Source organism: Capricornis sumatraensis, chromosome 9, assembly GCF_032405125.1.
Source record: "Capricornis sumatraensis isolate serow.1 chromosome 9, serow.2, whole genome shotgun sequence".
Lineage (NCBI taxonomy): Eukaryota > Metazoa > Chordata > Mammalia > Artiodactyla > Bovidae > Capricornis > Capricornis sumatraensis.
Genome location: NC_091077.1, coordinates 3,273,092 through 3,298,624, shown reverse-complemented (window position 1 = coordinate 3,298,624; position 25,533 = coordinate 3,273,092). Strand labels below are relative to the sequence as shown.

The window sequence follows — 25,533 nt, the reverse complement described above, 5'->3', positions numbered from 1 at the left end:
TGACAAAATTCAGTACCCATTTATGATAAAAACTTCAAAAAAGGGCAAAAAGGAACCATGATGACCCAAAACCTCAACATAATAAAGCCCATATATGGTAAACCTACAGCAAACATTATTCTCAATGGTGTAAAACTGAAAGCATTCTTTCTAAGTTCAGGAACAAGACAAGGGTGCACACTCTTGCCACTGTTACTCAACAGAGTTCTGGAAGTCCTAACTATGGCAATCAGAGAAGAAAAAGAAGTAAAAGGAATCCAGAACAAGATTAAAGAAAAGAAAAGAAGTAAAACTTCTTAACAGAAAAGAAGTAAAACTCTCACTGTTTGCTGATAAGATACTATACATAGAAAACCCTAAAGATATTAACAGAATATTACTAGAGCTAATCCATGAATTTAGTAAAGTCACAGGATACAAAATGAATACATAGATCACTTGTTCCTATACACTAACAATGAAAAATCAGAAAAAGAAATTAAGGAACCAATCCAATTTACCATTGCAACGAAAAGAATAAAATATCTAGAAATAAACCTACCTAAGGAGACAAAAGAGCTGTATGCAGAAAACTATAAAACACTGATACAAGAAATCAAGAAGACATAAACAGATGGAGAGATATTCCATGTTCCTGAGTTGGAAGAATCAATATTGTGATTATACTACCAAATGCAATCTACAGATTCATTGCAATCCCTATCAAATTACCAATGGCATTTTTCAAAGAACTAGAAAGAAAAATTTCACAGTTTATATGGAAACACAAGAGACCCCGAATAGCCAAAGTAATCTTGAGAAAGAAGAATGGAGCTGGAGAAAAGAGACACAGATGTCTAAAGAACAGACTTTTGGACTCTGTGGGAGAAGGCGAGGGTGGGGTGATTAGAGAATAGCATTGAAACATGTGTATTATCATATGTTAAATAGATGACCAGTGCAAGTTCGATGCATGAACCAGGGCACTCAAAACCGGTTCTCTGGGGAGGGAGATGGGAGGGGGGTTCAGGATGGGGGGACATATGTACGCCCATGGCTGATTCATGTCAATGTATGGCCAAACCCACCACAATACTGTAAATTAATTCGCCTCCAATTAAAAAAAAAATGGAGCTGAAGAATCAACCTTCCTAACTTCAGACTATACTACAAAGCTATAGTCATCATGACAGTATGGTACTGGTACAAAAACAGAAATATAGACCAATGGAACAAGATAGAGAGCCCAGAGATAAACCCACACACATATGGGTACTTTGTTTTTTACAAAGGGGGCAGGAATATACAATGGGGCAAAGATAGCCTCTTCAATAAGTGGTGCAGGGAGAACTGGACAGCTACATGTAAAGCAATGAAATTGGAACACTTCCTAACACCATAAACAGAAATAAACTAAAAATGGATTAAAGACCTAAATGTAAGGCCAGAAACTATAAAACTCTCAGAGGAAAACATAGGCAGAACACTATGACATACATCATAGCAAGCTTCTCCATGACCCACCTCCTAGAGTGATGGAAGTAAACAAGTGAGACCTAATTAAACTTACAGGCTTTGCACAGCAAAAGAAACTATAAGCAAGGTGAAAAGACGGCCCTCAGAATAGTAGAAAATAATAGAAAATGAAGCAACTGACAAGATTGATTTCTAAAATATACAAGCAGCTCATGCAACTCAATACCAGAAAAGCAAACAACCCAATCAGAAAGTGGGCAAAAATCTAAACAGACATTTCTCCAAAGAAGACATACAGATGGCTAATAAACACATGAAAATATGCTCAGCATCACTCATTATTAGAGAAATGCAAGTCAAAACTACAATGAAATACCCTTCACACTGATCAGAATGTCCATCATCAAAAAATCTACAAACAGTAAATGCTGGAGAGGGTGTGGAGAAAAGGGAACCCTCTTGCACTGTTGGTGGGAAGGTATATCGATACAACCATTATGGAAGACACTATGGAGATTCCTTAAAAAACAGGGAATAACACTGCCATTTGATCCAACAGTCCTCTTACTGGACATATACCCTAAGAAAACCATAACTGAATAAAACATGGATCCCAATGTTCATTGCAGCGCTGTTTACAATAGCTAGTACATGGAAGCAACCTAGATGTCCACTGACAGATGAATGAATAAAGAAGCTGTGGTGTATATGTATATACACAATATTATGTGTACCAGCCATATTACCCAGCCATAAAAAAGAACACATTTGAGTCAGTGCAAATAAGGTGGATGAACCTAGAGCCTATTATACAGAGTGAAGTAAGTCAGAAAGAGAAAAAGATAATATTTTAATGCGTATGTATGGAATCTAGAAATATGGTACTGATGAACTTATTTGCAGTTCAGCAGTGGAGGTGCAGACATAGAGAACAGACTTATGGACATGGGAAGAGGGGAAGGAGAGGGTGGGACAAATGTAGGCAGTAGCGTGGAAATCATTACACTACCATATGTAAAGTGGATCCGTTCAGTTCAGGTGCTCAGTCATGTCCGACTCTGCAACACCATGGACTGCAGCACGCCAGGCCTCCCTGTCTATCACCAACTCCCAGAGCTTACTCAAACTCATGTCCATCGAGTCAGTCATGCCAAGCAACCATCTCATCCTCAGTTGTCCCCTTCTCCTGCCTTCAGTCTTACCTGGCATCAGGGTCTTTTCCAGTGAGTCAGTTCTTCGCATCAGGTGGCCAAAGTTTTGGAGTTTCAGCTTCAGCATCAGTCCTTCCAATGAATATTCAGGACTGATTTCCTTTAACATTGACTGGCTGGATCTCCTTGCAGTGGATAGCCAATGGGAATTTGTTCTATGATTCAGGGAACTCAAACCGGGGATCTGTGACAACCTAGAGAGTGTGCGAGGTGGGAGGGAGATTCAGGAGTGAGGAAACATACGTATACCTATGGCTGATTCATGTTGATGTATGGCAGAAACCAACACAATATTGTAAAGCAATTATCCTTCAATTAAAATAAATTTTGAAAGAGAATAAGTGACAAAATAACATGGCTACAGAAAGTTGCAAAAAGTTTGCAGAAAAAGAAACATTCTGAAAAGTCTTGGATTTGGTCAGGATTTTCTAAGGTTGGATTAAATTTAATCAGGGAAATGGAATTTATTAATAGTAGGCTGATACAGAACTGGATTTGCTTCTCTGTCTCACAAGAGAACAGAGTTTTCCTGGAATGCTGCTTTTGATAAAAGGTATGAGTTTCTGTGCCTTTGAAGTGAAGTGAAAGTCGCTCAGTCGTCTCTGACCCTTTGCGACCCCATAGACTGAGTCCCTTGAATTCTCCAGGCCAGAATACTGGAGTGGGTGGCCTTTCCCTTCTCCAGCAGAGCTTCCCAACCCGGGGATTGAATCCAGGTCCCCTGCATTACAGGCAGATTCTTTACCAGCTGAGCCACCAGGGAAGCCCAAGAATACCAGAGTGGGTGCCTTTACATGATCTCTATTTAGTCTTGAAATATTTTTTTCACCTTACCTCATTGTTTCACAATGACTTATGATCCTATATAACCAAGTGTTTCAAAACTTTTTGAAGGAATTTCCTGGCAGTCCCGTGGTGAGGGCTCTGTGCTTGTGCTGCAGGGGACACGGGTTTGATCCCTGATCGGAGAAGTAAGATCTCACAAACTGCACAGCGTAGCCATAAAAGCTTTTTGAAATTTTTGAGCAGACTTCCCAAATGTGAAATTCTAATTAAAGTTCTTTTGATCTTCAGCTGACTTTGGGGTGCTTCAAAGGGACCCAAGAGCATCCCAAAGAGAGATCCTAAACTAACTGGGTTCATTTAGTATGTTAAATTACGTGGGAAACACTGTCCAGACTCGCTGTTGCCTATGTTAGATGGATGGAATCATCAGACTCTTCTCAATTTTATGATAACCACCAAACAAATAGGGGAGAGGGTTTGGGGTTCTTCTGCTGTCTAATGTCTTACCTTACTCTTTGTCCAAAAATCCCCTGTAGGAACACTCCCGCCTCTAGGAGTTCAGTTCTTTTTTTTTTCTTTTAATATAAATTTATTTTAATTGGAGGTTAATTACTTTACAATATTGTATTGGTTTTGCCATACATCAACAAGAATCTGCCACGGGTATACACGTGTTCCCCATCCTGAACCCCCCTCCCCCCTCCCTCCCCATACTATCCCTCTGGGTTGTCTCAGTGCACCAGCCCCAAGCATCCAGTATCATGCATTGAACCTGGACTGGCGATTCGTTTCATTTATGATATTATACATGTTTCAATGCCATTCTCCCAAATCATCCCACCCTCTCCCTCTCCCACAGAGTCCAAAAGACTGTTCTATACATCTGTGTCTCTTTTGCTGTCTTGCATACAGGGTTATCGTTACCATGTTTCTAAATTCCATATATATGTGTTAATATACTGTATTGGTGTTTTTCTTTCTGGCTTACTTCACTCTGTATAATCAGCTCCAGTTTCATCCACCTTATTAGAACTGATTCCAATGTATTCTTTTTAATGGCTGAGTAATACTCCATTGTGTATATGTACCACAGCTTTCTTATCCATTCATCTGCTGATGGACATCTAGGTTGTTTCCATGTCCTTGCTATTATAAACAGTGCTGTGATGAACATTGGGGTACACGTGTCTCTTTCAATTCTGGTTTCCTCGGTGTGTATGCCCAGCAGTGGGATTGCTGTGTCATAAGGCAGTTCTATTTCCAGTTCTTAAAGGAATCTCCACACTGTTCTCCATAGTGGCTGTGCTAGTTTGCATTCCCACCAATAGTGTAAGAGGGTTCCCTTTGCTCCACACCCTCTCCAGCATTTATTGCTTGTAGACTTTTGGATCGCAGCCATTCTGACTGGCGTGAAATGGTACCTCAATGTGGTTTTGATTTGCATTTCTCTGATAATGAGTGATGTTGAGCATCTTTTCGTGTGTTTGTTAGCCATCTGTATGTCTTCTTTGGAGAAATGTCTATTTAGTTCTTTGGCCTATTTTTTTGATTGGGTCGTTTATTTTTCTGGAATTGAGCTGCAGGAGTTGCTTGTATATTTTTGAGATTAGTTGTTTGTCAGTTGCTTCATTTGCTATTATTTTCTTCCATTCTGAAGGCTGTCTTCTCACCTTGCTTATAGTTTCCTTTGTTTTGTAGAAGCTTTTAAGTTTAATTAGGTCCCATTTGTTTATTTTTGCTTTTATTTCCAATATTCTGGGAGGTGGGTCATAGAGGTTCCTGCTGTGATGTATGTCGAAGACTGTTTTGCCTATATTCTCCTCTAGGAGTTTTATAGTTTCTGGTCTTATGTTTAGATCTTTAATTCATTTTGAGTTTATTTTTGTGTATGGTATTAGAAAGTGTTCTAGTTTCATTCTTTTACAAGTGATTGACCAGTTTTCCCAGCACCACTTGTTAAAGAGATTGTCTTTAATCCATTGTATATTCTTGCCTCCTTTGTCGAAGATAAGGTGTCCATAGGTGTGTGGATTTATCTCTGGGCTTTCTATTTTGTTCCATTGATCTATATTTCTGTCTTTGTGCCAGTACCATACTGTCTTGATGACTGTGGCTTTGTAGTAACGCCTGAAGTCAGGCAGGTTGATTTCTCCAGTTCCATTCTTCCTTCTCAAGATTGATTTGGCTATTCAAGGTTTTTTGTATTTCCATACAAATTGTGAAATTATTTGTTCTAACTCTGTGAAAAATACCACTGGTAGCTTGATAGGGATTGCATTGAATCTATAGATTGCTTTGGGTAGTATACTCATTTTCACTATATTGATTCTTCTGATCCATGAACATGGTATATTTCTCCATCTATTAGTGTCCTCTTTGATTTCTTTCACCGGTGTTTTATAGTTTTCTATATATAGGTCTTTAGTTTCTTTAGGTAGATATATTCCTAAGTATTTTATTCTTTTCGTTGCAATGGTGAATGGAATTGTTTTCTTAATTTCTCTTTCTATTTTCTCATTATTAGTGTATAGGAATGCAAGGGATTTCTGTGTGTTGATTTTATATCCTGCAACTTTACTATATTCATTGATTAGCTCTAGTAATTTTCTGGTGGAGTCTTTAGGCTTTTCTATGTAGAGGATCATGTCATCTGCAAACAGTGAGAGTTTTACTTCTTCTTTTCCAATTTGGATTCCTTTTATTTCTTTTTCTGCTCTGATTGCTGTGGCCAAAACTGCCAAAACTATGTTGAATAGTAATGGTAAAAGTGGGCACCTTGTTTTGTTCCTGGCTTTAGGGGAAAGGCTTTCAATTTTTCACCATTGAGGATAATGTTTGCTGTGAGTTTGTCATATATAGCTTTTATTATGTTGAGGTATGTTCCTTCTATTCCTGCTTTCTGGAGAGTTTTTATCATAAATGGATGTTGAATTTTGTCAAAGGCTTTCTCTGCATCTATTGAGATAATCCTGTGGCTTTTATTTTTCAATTTGTTAATGTGGTGTATTACATTGATTGATTTGCAGATATTGAAGATTCCTTGCTTCCCTGGGATAAAGCCCACTTGGTCATGGTGTATGATCTTTTCAGTGTGTTGTTGGATTCTGATTGCTAGAATTTTGTTAAGGAGTTTTGCATCTATGTTCATCAGTGATATTGGCCTGTAGTTTTCTTTTTTTGTGGCATCTTTGTCAGGTTTTGGTATTAGGGTGATGGTGGCCTCATAGAATGAGTTTGGAAGTTTACCTTTCTCTGCAATTTTCTGGAAGAGTTTGAGTAGGATAGGTGTTAGCTCTTCTCTAAATTTTCGGTAGAATTCAGCTGTGGAGCTGTCTGGACCTGGGCTTTTGTTTGCTGGAAGATTTCTGATTACAGTTTCAATTTCCGTGCTTGTGATGAGTCTGTTAAGATTTCCTATTTCTTCCTGGTTCAGTTTTGGGAAGTGTACTTTTCTAAGAATTTGTCCATTTCTTCCACGTTGTCCATTTTATTGGCATATAATTGCTGATAGTAGTCTCCTATGATCCTTTGTATTTCTGTGTTGTCTGTTGTGATCTCTCTATTTACATTTCTAATTTTGACTTGATTTTTCTCCCTTTGTTTCATGATGAATCTGGCTAGTGGTCTGTCAGTTTTATTTATCCTTTCAAAGAACCAGCTTTTGGCTTTGTTGATTTTTTCTATGGTCTCTTTTGTTTCTTTTGCATTTATTTCTGCCCTAATTTTTAAGATTTCTTTCCTTCTTCTAACCCTGGGGTTCTTAATTTCTTCCTTTTCTAGTTGCTTTAGGTGTAGAGTTAGGTTATTTATTTGACTTTTTTCTTGTTTCTTGAGGTATCCCTGTATTGCTATGAACTTTCCTCTTAGCACTGCTTTTACAGTGTCCCACAGGTTTTGGGTTGTTGTGTTTTCATTTTCATTTGTTTCTATGCATATTTTGATTTCTTTTTTGATTTCTTCTGTGACTTGTTGGTTATTCAGCAGCGTGTTGTTCAGCCTCCATATGTTGGAATTTTTAATAGTTTTTCTCCTGTAATTGAGATCTAATCTTACTGCATTGTGGTCAGAAAAGATGCTTGGAATGATTTCAATTTTTTTGAATTTACCAAAGCTAGATTGATGGCTCAGGATGTGATCTATCCTGGAGAAGGTTCCGTGTGTGCTTGAGAAAAAGATGAAATACATTGTTTTGGAGTGAAATGTCCTATAGATATCAATTAGGTCTAACTGGTCTATTGTATCATTTAAAGTTTGTGTTTCCTTGTTAATTTTCTGTTTAGTTGATCTGTCCATAGGTGTGAGTGGGGTATTAAGGTCTCCCACTATTATTGTGTTATTGTTAATTTCCCCTTTCATACTTGTTAGCATTTGTCTTACATGTTGTGGTGCTCCTATGTTGGGTGCATATATATTTATAACTGTTATATCTTCTTCTTGGATTGATCCTTTGATCATTATGTAGTGTCGTTCTTTGTCTCTTTTCACAGCCTTAGTTTTAAAGTCTATTTTATCTGATATGAGTATTGCTACTTCTGCTTTCTTTTGGTCTCTATTTGCAGGGAATATCTTTTTTCCAGCCCTTCACTTTCAGTCTGTATGTGTTCCTTGTTTTGAGGTGGGTCTCTTGTAGACAACATATATAGGGGTCTTATTTTGGTATCCATTCAGCCAGTCTTTGTCTTCTGGTTGGGGCATTCAACCCATTTACGTTTAAGGTAATTATTGATAAGTATGATCCCGTTGCCATTTACTTTATTGTTTTGGATTTGAGTTTATACAGCCTTTTTGTGTTTCCTGTCTAGAGAATATCCTTTAGCATTTGTTGGAGAGCTGGTTTGGTGGTGCTGAATTCTCTCAGCTTTTGCTTGTCTGTAAAGCTTTTGATTTCTCCTTCATATTTGAATGAGATCCTTGCTGGGTACAGTAATCTGGACTGTAGGTTATTTTCTTTCATCACTTTAAGTATGTCTTGCCATTCCCTCCTGGCTTGAAGAGTTTCTATTGAAAGATCAGCTGTTATCCTTAAGGGAATCCCCTTGTGTGTTATTTGTTGTTTTTCCCTTGCTGCTTTTAATATTTGTTCTTTATGTCTGATCTTTGTTAATTTGATTAATATGTGTTTTGGGGTGTTTTGCCTTGGGTTTATCCTGTTTGGGACTCTCTGGGTTTCTTGGACTTGGGTGATTATTTCCTTCCCCATTTTAGGGAAGTTTTCAACTATTATCTCAAGTATTTTCTCATGGTCTTTCTTTTTGTCTTCTTCTTCTGGGACTCCTATGATTCAATGTTGGGGCATTTAACACTGTCCTGGAGGTCTCTGAGATTGTCCTCATTTCTTTTAATTTGTTTTTCTTTTTTCCTTTCTGATTCATTTATTTCTACCATTCTATCTTCTAATTCACTAATCCTATCTTCTGCCTCTGTTATTCTACTATTTGTTGCCTCCAGAGTGTTTCTGATCTCATTTATTGCATTATTCATTATATATTGACTCTTTTTTATTTCTTCTAGGTCCTTGTTAAACCTTTCTTGCATCTTCTCAATCCTTGTCTCCAGGCTATTTATCTGTAATTCCATTTTGATTTCAAGATTTTGGATCATTTTCACTATCATTATTTGGAATTCTTTATCAGGTAGATTCCCTATCTCTTCCTGTTTTATTTGGTTTGGTGGGCATTTATCCTGTTCCTTTACCTGCTGGGTATTCCTCTGTCTCTTCATCTTGTTTATATTGCTGAGTTTGGGGTGGCCTTTCTGTATTCTGGCAGTTTGTGGAGTTCTCTTTATTGTGGAGTTTCCTCACTGTGGGTGGGGTTGTACAGGTGTCTTGTCAAGGTTTCTTGGTTAGGGAAGCTTGTGTCGGTGTTCTGGTGAGTGGAGCTGGATTTCTTCTCTCTGGAGTGCAATGAAGTGTCCAGTAATGAGTTATGAGATGTCAATGGTTTTGGAGTAACTTTGGGCAGCCTGCATATTGGAGCTCAGTGCTGTGTTGCTGGAGAATTTGCATGGTATGTCTTGCTCTGGAACTTGTTGGCCCTTGGGTGGTGCTTGGTTTCAGTGTAGGTATGGAGGCGTTTGATGAGCTCCTGTCTATTAATGTTCCCTGGAGTCAGGAGTTCTCTGATGTTCTCAGGGTTTGGACTTAAGCCTCCTGCTTCTGGTTTTCAGTCTTATTTGTACAGTAGTCTCAAGACTTCTCCTTCTATACAGGACCGTTGATAAAACATCTAGGTTAAAGATGAAAAGTTTCTCCACAGTGAGGGACACCCAGAGAGGTTCACAGAGTTACATGGAGAAGAGAAGAGGGAGGAGGGAGTTAGAGGTGACCCGAATGAGATGAGGTGGAATCAAAAGAGGAGAAAGCAAGCTAGCCAGTAATCATTTCCTTATGTGCACTCCACAACTGGACTGCTCAGAGATGTTCATGGAGTTATACAGAGAAGAGAAGAGGGAGGAAGGAGACAGAGGTGGCCAAGAGGATAAAAGGGGGGAATCAAAAGGAGAGAGACAGATCCAGCCAGTAATCAGTTCCCTGAGTGTTCTCCACCATCTGAGACATACAGAAATTCACAGAGTTGGGTAAAGAAGAGAAGGGAGAGGGAGGAGACAGAGGCGACCTGGTGGAGAAAACAGAGAGTCTAAAGGAGGAGAGAGCAGTCAAGCCAGTATTCTCGCTCCCAAGTAAAAATGGGTACTGAAGATTGGGTTCTTAAAGGTACAAAATTGATAACAAATACCAAAAAGCAAAGATTAGAAATCTAGAGTACAGTTTGGAATTTCAAAAATACAATATTAAAGAAAAGAAGAAAAAAAAAGAAAGAGAAACAAAGTCACAAAAATTATTTAAAAAAATATATATGAAGTTTGCTTTTAAAAAATAGGGCCTTTTTTTTTTGCAAAGTAACAGTAGGTTATAAAAGTGAAAATTAAAGGAGTATTAGAGGACTTAAAAATTAAAAAAAAGAATGACCGTAAAAATAGTAAAAATATATCTAGGACTTTCTCTATTGTTGTGGGCAGTGTGGGGTCAGTTCATTTTCGGATAGTTCCTTGGTCCGGCTTGTATTTCTCAAGATCTATAGGCCTCTTCCTATGCAGTCGGTACTAACGACAGGGTTTTAATCTATTGCACCTGTCACTTCCAAGGCGCCTCCCTCTGTTTTAGCTTCTTCTGTTTGCTAGTCTCTTCAGTGTCTGATTTCCGCCCTGACACAAAGGGGGCGGTGGTGGACACTCTTTTTTAGGCTCACTTGTTCAGTCGCGCTGTGGGGAGGGAGGGACGCTGCAAACAAATAACACTGGCGTGTGCTCACAGTGCCTCAGCCACGCTGGGCCTGCCCCCGCTCACGGCGCGTGTGCCCTCCCTGCCCACACTGCTCAGGCTCTGGGTTGCTCCACCAGGAACCGTCCAAGGCCAGCCCTGGGCTGCATGCACCTCCCAGGTCTAAGTCGCTCAGGTTCAGGCACTCAGGTAGTCCTCAGAGGCAGATTCGGTTGGGCCTGCGTTTTGTGCCTTTCCCAGGTCCGAGCAGCTCAGATGATGAGGTGTTTGGCGAGCGCGGTCGGTGTGACTTATCGCCTCCCCCGTCCCTGCTGCTCGGTTTTCTGGGTGTACAACCGGCGCACCTTCTCAGGCGGATGTTGACCGTCCAGAACCCCAAGGAGTCTTAGCAAAGAAGCCTGCTTACAGTTTGGTAGATAATGTCTCTCTGGGGCTGTGATTGCCCCCTTCCGGCTCTGGCTGCCTGTCACTGGAGGGGATGGTCTGCAGCCGGCTATCTCTGTGCAGTCCTTTGTTCTGTGCGCGGGCCTGGCGGTGTCTTAGGTTAGGGCTGGCTTTTCGCGTGGTAGTTATCCAACAGTCTGGTTTGCTAGCTCAAGTTAGTTCACTCAGATTGCCCTCGGGGCATTCAGGCCAGCTCCTTACTCTAAGCCATGCAGCCCGTGCCTCCCTGCCCAGCCCCCGCTTGCCAGTGGCGGGTGCAGGCATCTGCGCTGCTTCTCTGCTGGAGGTTTTACCGTTGGGCTCGTAATCTGTGGGTTTTAATTATTTATTTATTTTTCCTCCCTGTTATGTTGCCCTCTGTGCTTCCAAGGCTTGCCACAGACTCGGCAGTGAGAGTGTTTCCTGGTGTGTGGAAACCTCTCTTTCCCGGAATGGAGCTCCGTCCCTACCTCTTTTGTCTCTTTTTTGTCTTTTATATTTTTTCCTACCTCCTTTCGAAGACAATGGGCTGCTTTTCTGGGTGCCTGATGTTCTCTGCTGTCATTCAGAAGTTGTTTTGTGGAATTTACTCAGCGTTTAAATGTTCTTTTAATGAATTTTTGGGGGAGAAAGTGGTCTCCCCACCCTATTCCTCCGCCATCTTAGGACTGCCTCCCTAGGAATTCAGTTCTTGACCCCCGTGGCGTTTTCCTTTGCTCCCAACTCCAGTTCCTCCTTTTTGCTAGGACCCACTTCACTTCAGGCCTTGGCAGCCCATTCACTGCTGAGGACAGCCTTTTAGGTGGATGCTGCCCAGAAGCCCACATTATAAACTTTATAGATGCTCAGTCTCGGGGAAGACACCTCGAGCATAAGGAAACTTACTATAGGGCATAAGCTTTAAAGACATAGACCCCCTCAGGCAGAGTCCTGGCAGTGCCCTGGTACAAACCTCCCCCTGCGCATGACCCTCGTGAAAGAGGCCAAGTCAACCAGCGATGTCTAGTTAGACGTCCAGTTAATCAGAGACGTCCAGCTGGGAGAGTAGAGGACACTCAAAATCCCACTGGGTAAGAAGGGAATTTCGGAGAAGGCGATGGCACCCCACTCCAGAACTCTTGCCTGGAAAATCCCATGGACAGAGAAGCCTGGTAGGCTGCGGTCCATGGGGTCGCGAAGAGTCGGACATGACTGAGCGACTTCCCTTTCACTTTTCACTTTCATTCATTGAAGAAGGAAATGGCAACCCGCTCCAGTGTTCTTGCCTGGAGAATCCCAGGGACGGGGGAGCCTGGTGGGCTGCCGTCTATAGGGTCACATAGAGTCGGACACGACTGAAGCGACTTAGCAGCAAGAAGGGAATTTGGAGGACACTCCGACCCACTTCTGGCAAAACCCTCCTAGTAAATGTCTGTGCGATGCTGAAATTCATTTCTAGGAATGCTCTTTACCAGTTGCAGTCTACTCAACATGGGAGGATCCTCTTCTAAGCTAGGAGCCCATTTGAGAATATAATTCCTTGGAGGGAGCAAAAGCCAAGGAACCACATGATCCAATGTGTATTAGAAGGGATGAGAAAGTGTATAAAAAAGCCCAGTTGATTATAAAAAGTTTAAAGGAGTGAACCAAGAAGAAAAAGAAAATTCAGCTCTCTTTCAGGGACAGCTTATGAACCTTTTAGAAAATTTAGTAACATTGATTCTCCTACTCCTGAGTGTCAACCTCTGCTTCTACAACATTTTATCAGCCAGTCCAACCCTGATATTATGCCCACAAAACCCCTAGAGGCAGGTAGCCTTTGTGGTATTTAATAATCGAGATCAAGTTGAGGAGGAAGAAAGAACCAATGTGAAAATAGGCAGACCAGGGTTCATACTTAACTGATGGCTGTTGCTGTCAGTCATGCCTTGCAACCTCAGGGCTACCCAAGGGAGCCAAGGAAGTTTAAACATTCATTTGAAGGTAAACCAGCAAGGGATTTCCTTTCCAACCCTGGCTTGGCAGGATGGCACCAGCAAAGAGGGGCAGCAAGAAGAAGGGCTGGTCTGCCGTCAGTAAGGTAGTGACCAGAGAATACAAGCATATTAACATTCACAAGCATATCCATGGAGTGGGCTTCTGAAAGCATGCCCCACAGGCACTCAGAGAAGTCCAGAAAGTTTCCATGAAGGAGATGGGAACCCCAGATGTATGCACTGACACCAGGTTCAACAGAGTTGCCTGGGTCAAAGGAATAAGAAGTGTCCCATATCATATCTGTGTGTGGTTGTCCTGAAAATATAATGAAGATTCACCAAAGAAGCTCTATATGTTGGTTACCTATGTACCTGTCACCACTTTCAAAATCTACAGTTAATGTGGATGAGAGCTAACTGCTCATTGTCTAGTAAAGTTATTAAACTGTAAAACAAAAACAAAACCCAGCAAGGGCTTCAAATGCAAGTCAGCTGGCCACTGGGCCTGTACATACCAGAAAGGAGTCCCCTGGTCCATGCCCAGACTGGTCCATGCCCAGTCTTCAAACACGCTTCCAAGGTCATTGGAAGTGGGACCTTTCCTGGTTCAAAGGGGAAGAGGATGCCCATTCCTGAGGTAGCCATGCTAGGTGACCAAGGAAGCCTGGTACCTTCCTCCCACATAAGATATCTATCTCCACTGAGGAGCCTTGGGTGGTTTTTGATGTAGCAGGTGAGAAAATCCATTTTTTTTTTTTTTTTTTACTTGATACAGAAGCTACTCAGTCTGTCCTAATCTCTCATACTGGGCCTCTCCTCTAAAAGCTATACATTGAGTGATGTCAGTGGAAAGCCTTGCACCCATTACTTCACTGGGCCTTTTCACTTGCCAATTTGAACAGTGGCTTCACATGCCTTTTTAGTTGTGCCTGAGTGTCCTACCCCTTGGAGAAGGAAATGGCAGTCCACTCCCATATTCTTGCGTGGAGAATCCCATGGAGAGAGGAGCCGAGTGGGCTACAGTCCACGAGGTCACAAAGAGTTGGACATGACTGAGCGGCCACATAGCAGCAGTCCTGCCCCACTGCTGGGGAGAGACCATGTGGGCTCCTTCAGAGCCATGTTAGGACTAGGAGGCACCAGGCAGCCCCTTTTCTTGACTCTAAATCAGCTAGAGGAACAAGGGCTTTTTCACAGCCGTATTCTACACACAGTAAACCCCACAGTTTGAGACAAAGGAATCCCTGGGAAGGCTATAAATGCCCAACCTGTAAAAACTAGCTTTAAGGCACAAGTCACTTCTTCTGACAAGAGACAGTATCCCATAAAGTTGGAAGCAAAAAGGATTTGCAGCCTTCATAGATAAATTCTTAAAACATGGCCTCTTAGTGCCCTGTCAGTCTCCCAGCAATACCCCTATTCTGCCAGTTGTTAGGTCAAACGGGGACTATCAAATGGAACGAGACCTTAGAGCGGTAAGTGACGCAGTGGCCCCTGTACATCGCCTCTTGGGCAACCCTTATATTAGTCAAGATTCCTAGAGACGCCTAATGGTTTACTGTGGTCCACCTCCAGAACGCCTTCTTTTTTCACCCCAGTTCGTTGTTCATCACAGTCTCTTTGCCTTTGAGTGGACTAACCCTTACTCAGGCCAAATGCAAGAATATACCTGGACAGTATAGCTTCAGGGGTTTCAGGACAGCCCACGCTTGTTCTCCCAGGCCCTAGGAAAGGAACGGAAGGAAATACACCTAAAATAAGGATGATTCTACAGTGTGTGGATGATATGTTAATATGTAGCCCCACAATGGAGACCTCAGATCGGAATACCCTTGAAGTCCTTGATTTCCCTGAGGCCTGGGACTAAAGGGTCTCCCACATAAAGGCACAAATCTCAAAGCAACAGTTTAAATATCTGGGATATGTTATAAACCCTGGAAGTAGACAGTTATTTCCAGATAGAAAGCAAGCTATGTTAGGCCTAAACATCCCAAAGATAAACATTTGTACCTTCTTAGGCATGGTAGAATTTTGTGGAATTTAAATTCCAGGATTTAGTCCAATCTATATGAAGTCACTAAATGCCCAGATACAGAACCATTACTTTGGACTGTGGAACAAGAAGAGGCTTTTAGTAATATCAAACAGGCCCTCACCTGAGCTCTTATTCTGGGCCTCGCTTTATTTGTTTGCTTAACTTTTTCTTTTATATTGGAGTGTGCTGGAGAAGGAAATGGCAACGCACTCCAGTGTTCTTGCTAAGTCGCTTCAGTCGTGTCCGACTCTGTGCGACCCCATAGATGATAGGTGTATAGCAACGTAATTCAATTATACACATATTTGTTTCTTTTCAAATTCTTTCCCATTTAGGTTGTTGTATAATATTGAGCAGGAGACAGGGATCAAGACCATCCCCATGGAAAAGAAATGCAAAAAAGCAAAATGGCTGTCTGGGGAGGCCTTACAAATAGCTGTGAAAAGAAGAGAGGTGAAAAACAAAGGAGAAAAGGGAAGATATCAGCATCTGAATGCAGAGTTCCAAAGAATAGCAAGAAGAGATAAGAAAGCCTTCTTCAGCGATCAATGGAAAGAAATAGAGGAAAAGAACAGAATGGGAAAGGCTAGAGATCTCTTCAAGAAAATTAGAGATACCAAGGGAACATTTCATGCAAAGATGGGCTCGATAAAGGACAGAAATGGTATGGACCTAACAGAAGCAGAAGATATTAAGAAAAGGTGGCAAGAATACACAGAAGAACTGTACAAAAAAGATCTTCACAACCCAGATAATCACAATGGTGTTATCACTCATCTAGAGCCAGACATCCTGGAATGTGAAGTCAAGTGAGCCTTAGAAAGCATCACTACGAACAAAGCTAGTGGAGGTGATGGAATTCCAGTTGAGCTATTTCAAATCCTGAAAGATGATGCTGTGAAAGTGCTGCACTCAATATGCCAGCAAATTTGGAAGACAGCAGTGGCCACAGGACTGGAAAAGGTCAGCCTTCATTCCAATCCCAAAAAAAGAGTAATCCCAAAGAATGCTCAAACTGCCGCACAATTGCACTCATCTCACATGCTAGTAAAGTAATGCCCCAAATTCTCCAAGCCAGGCTTCAGCAATACATGAACTCCCTAATGTTCAAGCTGGTTTTAGAAAAGGCAGAGGAACCAGAGATCAAATTGTCAACATCCGCTGGATCATCGAAAAAGCAAGAGAGTTCCAAAAAAACATCTATTTCTGCTTTATTGACTATGCCAAAGCCTTTGACTGTGTGGATCACAATAAACTGTGGAAAATTCTGAGAGATGGGAATACCAGACCACCTGACCTGCCTCTTGAGAAATCTGTATGCAGGTCAGGAAGCAACAGTTAGAACTGTACATGGAACAACAGACTGGTTCCAAATAGGAAAAGAAGTACCTCAAGGCTGTATATTGTCACCCTGCTTATTTAACTTCTGTGCAGAGTACATCATCAGAAACTGCTGTACTGGAAGAAATACAAGCTGGAATCAAGATTGCCAGGAGAAATATCAATAACCTCAGATATGCAGATGACACCACCCTTATGGCAGAAAGTGAAGAGGAACTATAAAGCCTCTTGATGAAAGTGAAAGTAGAGAGTGAAAAAGTTGGTCTAAAGCTCAACATTCAGAAAACTAAGATCATGGCATCTGGTCCCATCACTTCATGGGAAATAGATGGGCAAACAGTGGAAACAGTATCAGACTTTATTTTTGGGGGCTCCAAAATCACTTCAGATGGTGACTGCAGCCATGAAATTAAAAGACGCTTACTCCTTGGAAGAAAAGTTATGACCAACCTAGATAGCATATTCAAAAGCAGAGACATTACTTTGCTGACTAAGGTCCGTCTAGTCAAGGCTATGGTTTTTCCACTGGTCATGTATGGATGTGAGAGTTGGACTGTGAAGAAGGCTGAGCGCTGAAGAATTGATGCTTTTGAACTGTGGTGTTGGAGAAGACTCTTGAGAGTCCCTTGGACTGCAAGGAGATCCAACCAGTCCATTCTGAAGGAGATCAGCCCTGGGATTTCTTTGGAAGGAATGATGCTAAAGCTGAAGCTCCAGTACGTTGGCCACCTCATGTGAAGAGTTGACTCATTGGCAAAGACTCTGATGCTGGGAGGGATTGGGGGCAGGAGGAGAAGGGGACGACAGAGGATGAGATGGCTGGATGGTATCACTGACTCGATGGACATGAGTCTGAGTGAATTCCGGGAGTTGGTGATGGACAGGGAGGCCTGGCATGCTGCGATTCATGGGGTTGCAAAGAGTCGGACACGACTGAGTGACTGAACTAAACTGATAATATCGAGCAGAGTTCTGTGTGCTATACAGTAGGTCCTTGTTGGTGAACCATTTAAAATGTTGCAGTGTGTACATGTCATTCCTAAACTCTCTAACTATCCCTTCTCCCTCTCTTCCCCCACCCTAGTTTCTTCTCTATGAGTCTGTTTGTAAAGAAGTTCATTTGTATAATTTTTTTTTTTTAGATTCCACATATAAGCAATATCATATGATACTTCACTTTTCTACCTTACTTCACTCAGTATGGTAGACTTTAGGTCAATCCATGTTGCTGCAAATAGCAATATTTCATTCTTTTTAAATATTTCTTTATTTTTATTTTTGGCTGTGCTGGGTTTTTGTTGCTGGATATATGCCCAGGAATGGGATTGCCGGATGATATGGTAGCTCTATGTTTAGTTTTTTAAGGAACCTCCATAGTTTTCTCCATAGTGGCTGTACTAGTTTACATTCCCATCAGTGGTGCAGGAGAATTCCCTTCCCTCCACACCCTCTCCAGCATTTATTTGTGGATTTTTTGACAATAACCATATTCCCTGCTGTGAGGTGATATCTCAATGTCGTTTTTTTCTGCATTTCTATAATAATTAGTGATGTTGAACATCTTTTCATGTGCTTCCTGGCCGTCTGTATGTCGTCTCTGGAGAAATGTCTTCTGCCTATTTTTTGATTGAGTTGTTTGTTTTGATGATATTGAGCTGCATGAGCTGTTTGTAAATTTTGGAGACTAATTCTTTGTCAGCCACATCACTTGCAAATGTTTTCTCTCATTCTGTGGGTTGTCTTTTCATTTTGTTTATGGTTTCCTTGCATCACTGACTCGATGGACGTGAGTCTGAGTGAACTCTGGGAGTTGGTGATGGACAGTGAGGCCTGGCATGCTGCGATTCATGGGGTTGCAAAGAGTCGGACATGACTGAGCAACTGAACTGAACTGAACTGATGGTTTCCTTTGGTGTGAAAAAGCTTTTGAGTTTAATTATGTCCCATGTGTTTATTGTTATTTTTTTATTTCCATTACTCTGGGAGGCAGATCAAAAAAGATATTGCTGCAATTTATGTCAGAGAGTGTTCTGCCTATGTTTTCCTCTTAAGAGTTTGATAGTGTCTGGTCTCACATTTAGGTCTTTGGTCTCATTTTGAACTTCGAATATTGTAATTTAACTTTTTTACATGTAGCTGTCCAGTTTCCGAGTACCAGTTATTGAACATACAGTCTTCCCATAATTGTACAAGTCTTGTCCCCAGTGTCACAGATCAATTGGCCATAGGTGTGTGGGTTTATTTCTGGGCTTCCTATCTTGTTCCATTGATCTATATTTCTGTTTTGGTGCCAGTATCATACTATTTTGATGACTATAGCTTTGTAGTATAGTCTGAAGTCAGGGGGCCTGATTCCTCCAGCTCTGTTTTTCTTTCGAGGTTGCTTTGGTTCTTCAGGGTCTTTTGTGTCTCCATACCAATTTTAAGAATTTTTTTTTAAAAATTCTAGTTCTGTGAAAAATGTTGTTGGTAATTTGAAAGGAATTGCATTGAATCCATAGATTGCCTTGGGAGTGTGGTCATTTTGACAGTGTTGACTCTTCCAGTCCAAGAACATGGTGCATCTCCCCATCTATTTGTGTCATCTTCAGTTTGCTTCACTAGTGTCTTATAGTTTTTGAAGTACATGTCTTCTGTCTCCTTCAGTAGGTTTATTCCTAGGTACTATATACTTTGTGATGTGTTGGTAAATGGGATTGTTTCTTTAATTTCTCTTTCTATTCTTATATTGCTAGTATATAGAAAAACAATAGATTTCTGTGTATTAATTTTGTAATCTATAACTTTGCCAAATTCATCGATGAGTTCTAGTAGTTTTCTGGTAGTATCGTTAGGATTTTCTACGTATAAGTATCATGTCATCTGCAAATAGTGACAGTTTAACTTCCTTTCCAATTTGGATTCATTTTATTTCTTTTTCTTTTCTGATTGCCATAGCTAGGGCTTCCAAAACTATGTTGAATAAAAGTGGTGAGAGTGGAAATCTTTGTCTTGTTCCTGAGCTTAGAGGAAATGCTCTCAGCTTTTCACTGTTGAGGATGATGTTAGCTGTAGGTTTGTCATATGTGGCCTTTATTATATGGAGATATTTTCCCTCTATGCCCTCTTTCTGGAGAGTTTTCCTTATAAATAGGTGTTGAATTTTGTCAAAGCTTTTTCTGCCTCAGTTGAGATTATTACGGGTTTTAATTCTTCAGTTTGTTGATGTGGTATATCACACTGATTGATCTGCAGATACTGAGAAATCCATGCATCCCTAGGATAAATCCCACATGATCATGGTGTATGATCCTTTTTAATGAATTTTTGGATTCCTATTGCTAGTATTTTGTTGAGGATTTTTGCGTCTATGTTCATCAGTGATATTGGCCTGTAATTTTCCTTTTTTTTGGTGATATCTTTGTCTAGGTTTGTTTTTTTAAAATATCGAACTATTTCAATATTTAGTTTCATTTTAAAATTAAAATTATTGGACAATTTTTTGCAATTTAAAATTCTTTATTAGAGGTGAGGAAAACATTAATAAGCCATTAGTTATTGACAACAAATAAAATTATCAACCATGCATTTAAAAAAGCCATGTTAAAGAGTATAAAGTTTCAATTATACTATTTAACCAAAGGAAATCTCCTTTACCTCCTTATTTCTAATTATAACATTCTCATTTTGACATAATTTACACTTTTTCACCCAATTAATACAGTGTAAACAAAATTTTTCCAAATGTTAAGACTTTACCACTTATGACATATGACATAACTGTAACTCTTTAAAAGTTCCTTAAAAGAAATTTGAAATTTTAATTTTCATTGTGAACCTGTCTTATCAAAAAGTAAAGGACATCACTACCACATGAATTAAATAATGGAATAAAAAACAAAAGTGGTATCTGTATAATCAGCAAATTATCTGATAAGACATTTTAACTACTTCACATTTCTGCTTAGCACAAGTGAGAAGAAACTGGTTCCAAGGTACTACAAGCCTTGGCATTTTTCCTCTTAAGCTTTAAATCATAGTATTACTCTACTCAAGTAATCTCTAAGAAAATGGCAATGTTCATAAGTACAAAAATTATTATATCCCATAGGTGGTATTCTACATAGTCAAGATAACAAGATAATTCTTTATAAAATTAGATTTTTTTAAATGCAGAATATCTGGTAATTACCAGTATCTCAAAAGCAAAAATGAGAAAAATACAGAAAATAGAAGCAATCATTGAATAATATTTTGCTTTGAGGAAACCAGAAATGATTTTATTCCAAGAAATAAGTAATAATGATGAGATGTAACACACCATATATCTTTTAAGCCAAACCACGCTTTTCTGCTCAGAACAATTCTGATTTTTGCATTCTTAATCTCCTTTGTCCAGAACAGAACCCCATTTTAAGTCATTATTTGAATAGAGTTCATAATCTAAAGCCACTTTTCTCCACAGGATGTTTTCATTTTAGTATTTATACAAAAGCTGCAAAAAGGCAAATGAAAGTCAGTTATAAGAACTTGTAGCATAATAAATGTCAATTACAGTAACTGTCAACAGACGTCTATACAGAAGCCAAAAAGTTGCTACAGTACAGGTAAAAACTAACATGATTCCTCCATATACTCAGAAGCACTCATATTACTTCGTTTAGTAATACCATCATAAGATCCAAAAAGGGAAACCTTAATGGGTCCTTTCAAAGATGCATAATTTTCCAAACAACTTTCCTCTGGACACACAGCCTGTACATTCCTTCAATCCTTTTTCAGTCGTTTAGCTTTTGCAATATTTTCTTGACGTTTTTGCTTCTTCTTTTGCTCCTTTTCCCTGGCCTCAATCATCCTGGCCAATTTCCAAGACCGCACAGCACTTGCTAGAAACAGTGGAGTCAGAGCCAAAATAACTGTTGTAAGGAAGCCATTTGGGTCCTTTGCAGCCCATTCCACAACATACTCAGCCCGAGCCTTTAAATGAAACATCTCTGTGGAGGCCTTATGCTTGAGTAGTGATCTATAATTTCGTCCTGGGATTAGCAGCCAGTCACAATTTCAGATGACCTTTGGTTGGCTGTCTTTTTCTTTAACTCTACCAATACAGTTCTGAGAGAAGGCTTGAATTCTGTATACTCCCATGCACCTCAATTTTGGACCCCGAGTGCAAGCGCCCTCCACACCAAGGAATAAATATTATTCTTCTTCCTTCCCAAAAGAATTGACCAGGCTTGATCTTCGGACCAGACCCGCATGGCGCCTGAAGCTGAGGGCGCCTCACAGCCAGCCGCACTTTCCCTTCCGTGTGCGTTCCGCTCGCTCACTCTTCCTTCCTCACCCGCACCGCTGCGGCCTCGCTTCCCTGACCCTGCACACGGGCGAGCACCGGCTGGCTGCGGGGCTCGCACAGCCGGCGGTCCCCGGGAACCAGCGGCCGTCCCCACCACACCCTGGGCTGCCGGCGCCGCGCCCTGGCCATCTCCGCTGAGCACCGGGGCGAAACCGCCGCGCCGGCCTCCACCCGCCCCGCTACATCTCACGGGGCATGGTGGGTTCCGACAGCATAAGGGTAATGGCGGCCTCATAGTCTAAGTTCAGGAGTTTTCTTTCCTCTGCAATTTTTTGGAACAGTTGTAGAAGGATAGGTGATAGCTCTCTAAATGTTTAATAGACTTTGCGTTCACAGCCGTCGGGCCCTGGTTTGTTGAGTTTTTAATCATGGTTTCAATTTCAATGGTTGTGATTGGTCTGTTCATATTTTCTGTTTCTTCCTGGTTCTGTCTTGGGAGACTATACCTTTCTGAGAATTGTGTCAATTTCTTCCAGGTTGTCCATTTTATTGGCATACAGTTACTTGTCCTAGTCTCTTATAACCCTTTGTATTCCTGTAGAGTCAGTTGTAACTTCTCTTTTTTCATTTCTAATTTTATTGTTTGAAGCTCTCTCCCTTTTTTCTTGATGAATCTGGCTAAAGGTTTATAAATTTTGTTTATTTTTTCAAAGAACTAGCTGTTATTTCATTGATCTTTTCTGTTGTTTACTTCATCTCTATTTCATTTTATTTCTGCTCCAATCCATGATTTCTTCCTTCTACTAACTTTAGGTTTTATTTGTTATTTCTCTAGTTGCTTTAGGTATAAGTTTAGGTCATCTATTTGAGATTTTTCTTGTTTTCTGAAGATTGCATTGCTATAACCTTCCCTCTTTCAACCGCTCTTGCTGTATCCCATAGGTTTTGTTTGCTTGATTGGTTTTCTGTTTGTTTTTTTTTTTAGTTTGTTTTTGGTGATGCCATGTGACATGTGGAGATTCATCCCATAGATTTTGGGTCATTGTGCTTCCATTTTTGCTTGTCTCTAGGTATTTTTTTATTTCCTCTATGATTTCTTCAGGGACCTATTAGTTGTTTAGTAGCGTATTGTTTAGCCTCCACTAAACTCCACTGTTTGTGTTTTTTACAGTTTTTGTCTTGTAATCTACTTCTACTTCTAATCTCATAGTGTTGTGGTCAAAAAAAGAGGATTGATATTTCAGTTTTCTTAAATTTATTGAGGCTCACTTTGTGGCCCAACATGTGGTCAGTCCTGGAGAATGTTCAATGTATATGCAAGAAGAATGTGTCTTCTGCTGCTTTTGGATGGAATGCTTTATAAATATCAGGTCCATCTGATCTGATTTAAGGAAGGCCTATGTTTCCTTATTGATTTTTCTGTCTGGATGATATGTCCATTGATGAAAGTGGTGTGCTAAAGTCTCCCACTATAATTGTGTTACTGTCAATTTCTCCCTTAATGGTGGTTAGTATTTGCCTTATATATTGAGGTACTCTTGTGTTGGATTCATAGGTACTTAAAATTGTTTTATCTTCTTGGATTGATCTCTTGATCATTATGTAGCATCCTTGTGTTCTGTAACAGTCTTTATTGTAAAGTCTGTTTTATCTGAAATGAATATTGTTATTCCACCTTTGTTTTGATTTCCATTTGCATGGAATACCTTCTTCCATCTCATCACTTTTAATCTGTATGTGTCCCTAGGTCTCAAATTGGTCTCTTGTAGACAGCATATATATGGATGTTGTTTTTGTATCTGTTCAGCCAGTCTGTGTCTTTTGTCTCATGCATTTAATCCATTTACATTTAAGGTAATTATTGATACTATGTTCCTATTGCCATTTTCTTAATTATTTTGTGTTTTTTAATAGGTCTTTTTTAGTCCTTTCCTCTTTCGTTCTTTTGTGGTTTGATGACCATCTTTAATGTTTTGTTTGTTTTTTTCTTTTTTGTATGTGTATCTCTCGTAGTTTTGGGGTTAGCTGTTCCCATGATGGTTTGATATAGCAGTCTGCATATGTACAAGGTTATTTTAAGTTGCTGGTCTCTTTCCCACCTTGAGAAGTTTCTTTAGCATTTATTGCAAAGCTGGTCTGGTGGTGCTGAATTCTCTTAGCCTTTGTTTGGCTGTAAAAATAGAATTTCCCTGTCAAATCTGAATGAGGGCCTTGCTGGGTGGAATATTCTTAGTTGTAGGTTCCTCACTTTCATCATTTTAAATATATCATGCCAGTCCTTTCTGGCCTACAGAATTTCTGCTGAAAAACCTGATGATAACCTTATGGGAGTTTCCTTGTATGTTATTTGTTAATTTTTCCCTTATTGCTTTTAATATTTTTTCTTTTCTTTAATTTTCTTTTTTCTATTTGGTTGCTACATGTCCCAGCATGTTCCTCCTTGGGTTTATCCTGCCTGTGACTTTCTGCACTTCCTGGACTTGGCTGACTGTTTCCTTTCCCATGTTAGGGAAGTTTTCAGCTATTATTTCTTCAAATAATTTCCCAGGTCTCTTCTCTCTCTCTCTTCTCTTTCTGGGATTCCTATAATGCAAATGTTGGTGTGTTTAATGTTGCCCGAGAGGTCTCTTAGACTGTCTTCATTTCTTTTCATTCTTTTTTCTTTATTCTGTTCTGTGGCTGTGATTTCTACCACGCTATCTTCCAGGTTACTTATCTGTTCTTCTGCCTCAGTTATTTTGCTATTAATCCCTTCTAGTGTATTTTTCATTTCAGTTATTGTATTGTTCATCTTTGTTTGTTCTTTACTTCTTCTAGGTCTTTGTTAAACATTTCTTACACGTTCTCAATTCTTATCTCTGTCCTTTTTCTGAGATCTTGAGTCTTTTTCACTATCATTATTCTGAATCCTTTTTCTGGAAGATTGCTTAACTCTACTTCACTTAGTTGTTTTTCTGGGGTTTTATCTTTTTCCTTCATCTGGGACGTATTCCTCTGCCATTTCATTTTGTCTTACTTTCTGTGATTGTAGTTTCCCTCCTGCAGACTGCAAAACTGAGGTTCTTCCATCTGCTGTCTGATCTCTGATGGATGAGGCTATGAAAGAGGTTTGTGCAAGCTCCCAGGTCGGGTGGACTGATGGTAGGGCTATGTCTTATCACATTGGTTGGCAGGGCTGTGCTCCATAAAACTTTAATCTCTGTATTGGTTGGCAGGGCTGTGCTCCATAAAACTTTAATCTCTGTCTGCTGATGGGTGGGGCTGTGTTCCCTTCCTATTGGTTTGGCCTGAGGCAGTGCAGTGCTGCAGCCCTCAGGCTGTTTTGTGGGCAAATGGTGGCCTCCTGGAGGGTTCATGCCAATTAGTGCTTCCCAGAACTGCTGCTGCCAGTGTATCTGTCCCCACAGTGAGCCACAGCTACCCCTTGTCTCTGCAAGAGACTCTCCAATACTCGCAGGTAGGACTGGCCCATTCTCTTATGTGGTCACTACCTTTTTCCCTTAGATCCCAAAGTGCCTGAGACTGTATGTGTGCCCTCCAAGAGTGAAGTTTCTGTTTTTTCCAGTCCTGTGGAAGTCCTGCAATCAAATCCCACTGAATGTCAAAGCCAGATTCTCTAGGGATTCCTCTTCCCGTTGACAGACACCGCACCCACCCCCCCAACCGGCTGGGAAGCCTGATGTGGTGTTCAAAACTTTCATTCCAGTGGGAGAACTTCTGAGGTACAATTGTTTTGAGATTGTGGGTTGCCCTCCTGGTGGGTATGAGATTTG

General features: G+C 40.4%; 2 protein-coding genes and 1 pseudogene across 2 annotated transcripts in view; 2 read left to right on the top strand and 1 right to left on the bottom strand.

Moving 5' to 3' along the window:
• Window positions 1–25,533, top strand: part of SQSTM1 (sequestosome 1) — an 86,637-nt gene that overhangs the window by 12,799 nt on the left and 48,305 nt on the right. The window lies entirely within an intron of this gene.
• Window positions 13,163–13,529, top strand: LOC138086470 (large ribosomal subunit protein eL31-like; annotated as a pseudogene).
• LOC138086663 (small integral membrane protein 15-like) lies at window positions 21,235–21,459 on the bottom strand. Its single transcript, XM_068981509.1, has one exon. It carries the CDS (start codon window positions 21,457–21,459, stop codon window positions 21,235–21,237), a length of 225 nt encoding a protein of 74 aa, XP_068837610.1.

Coding starts and splice junctions, on each gene's coding strand:
- LOC138086663 (XM_068981509.1), bottom strand. CDS start 21,459: ATGTTTCATTTAAAGGCTCGGGCTGAGTATGTTGTGGAATGGGCTGCA.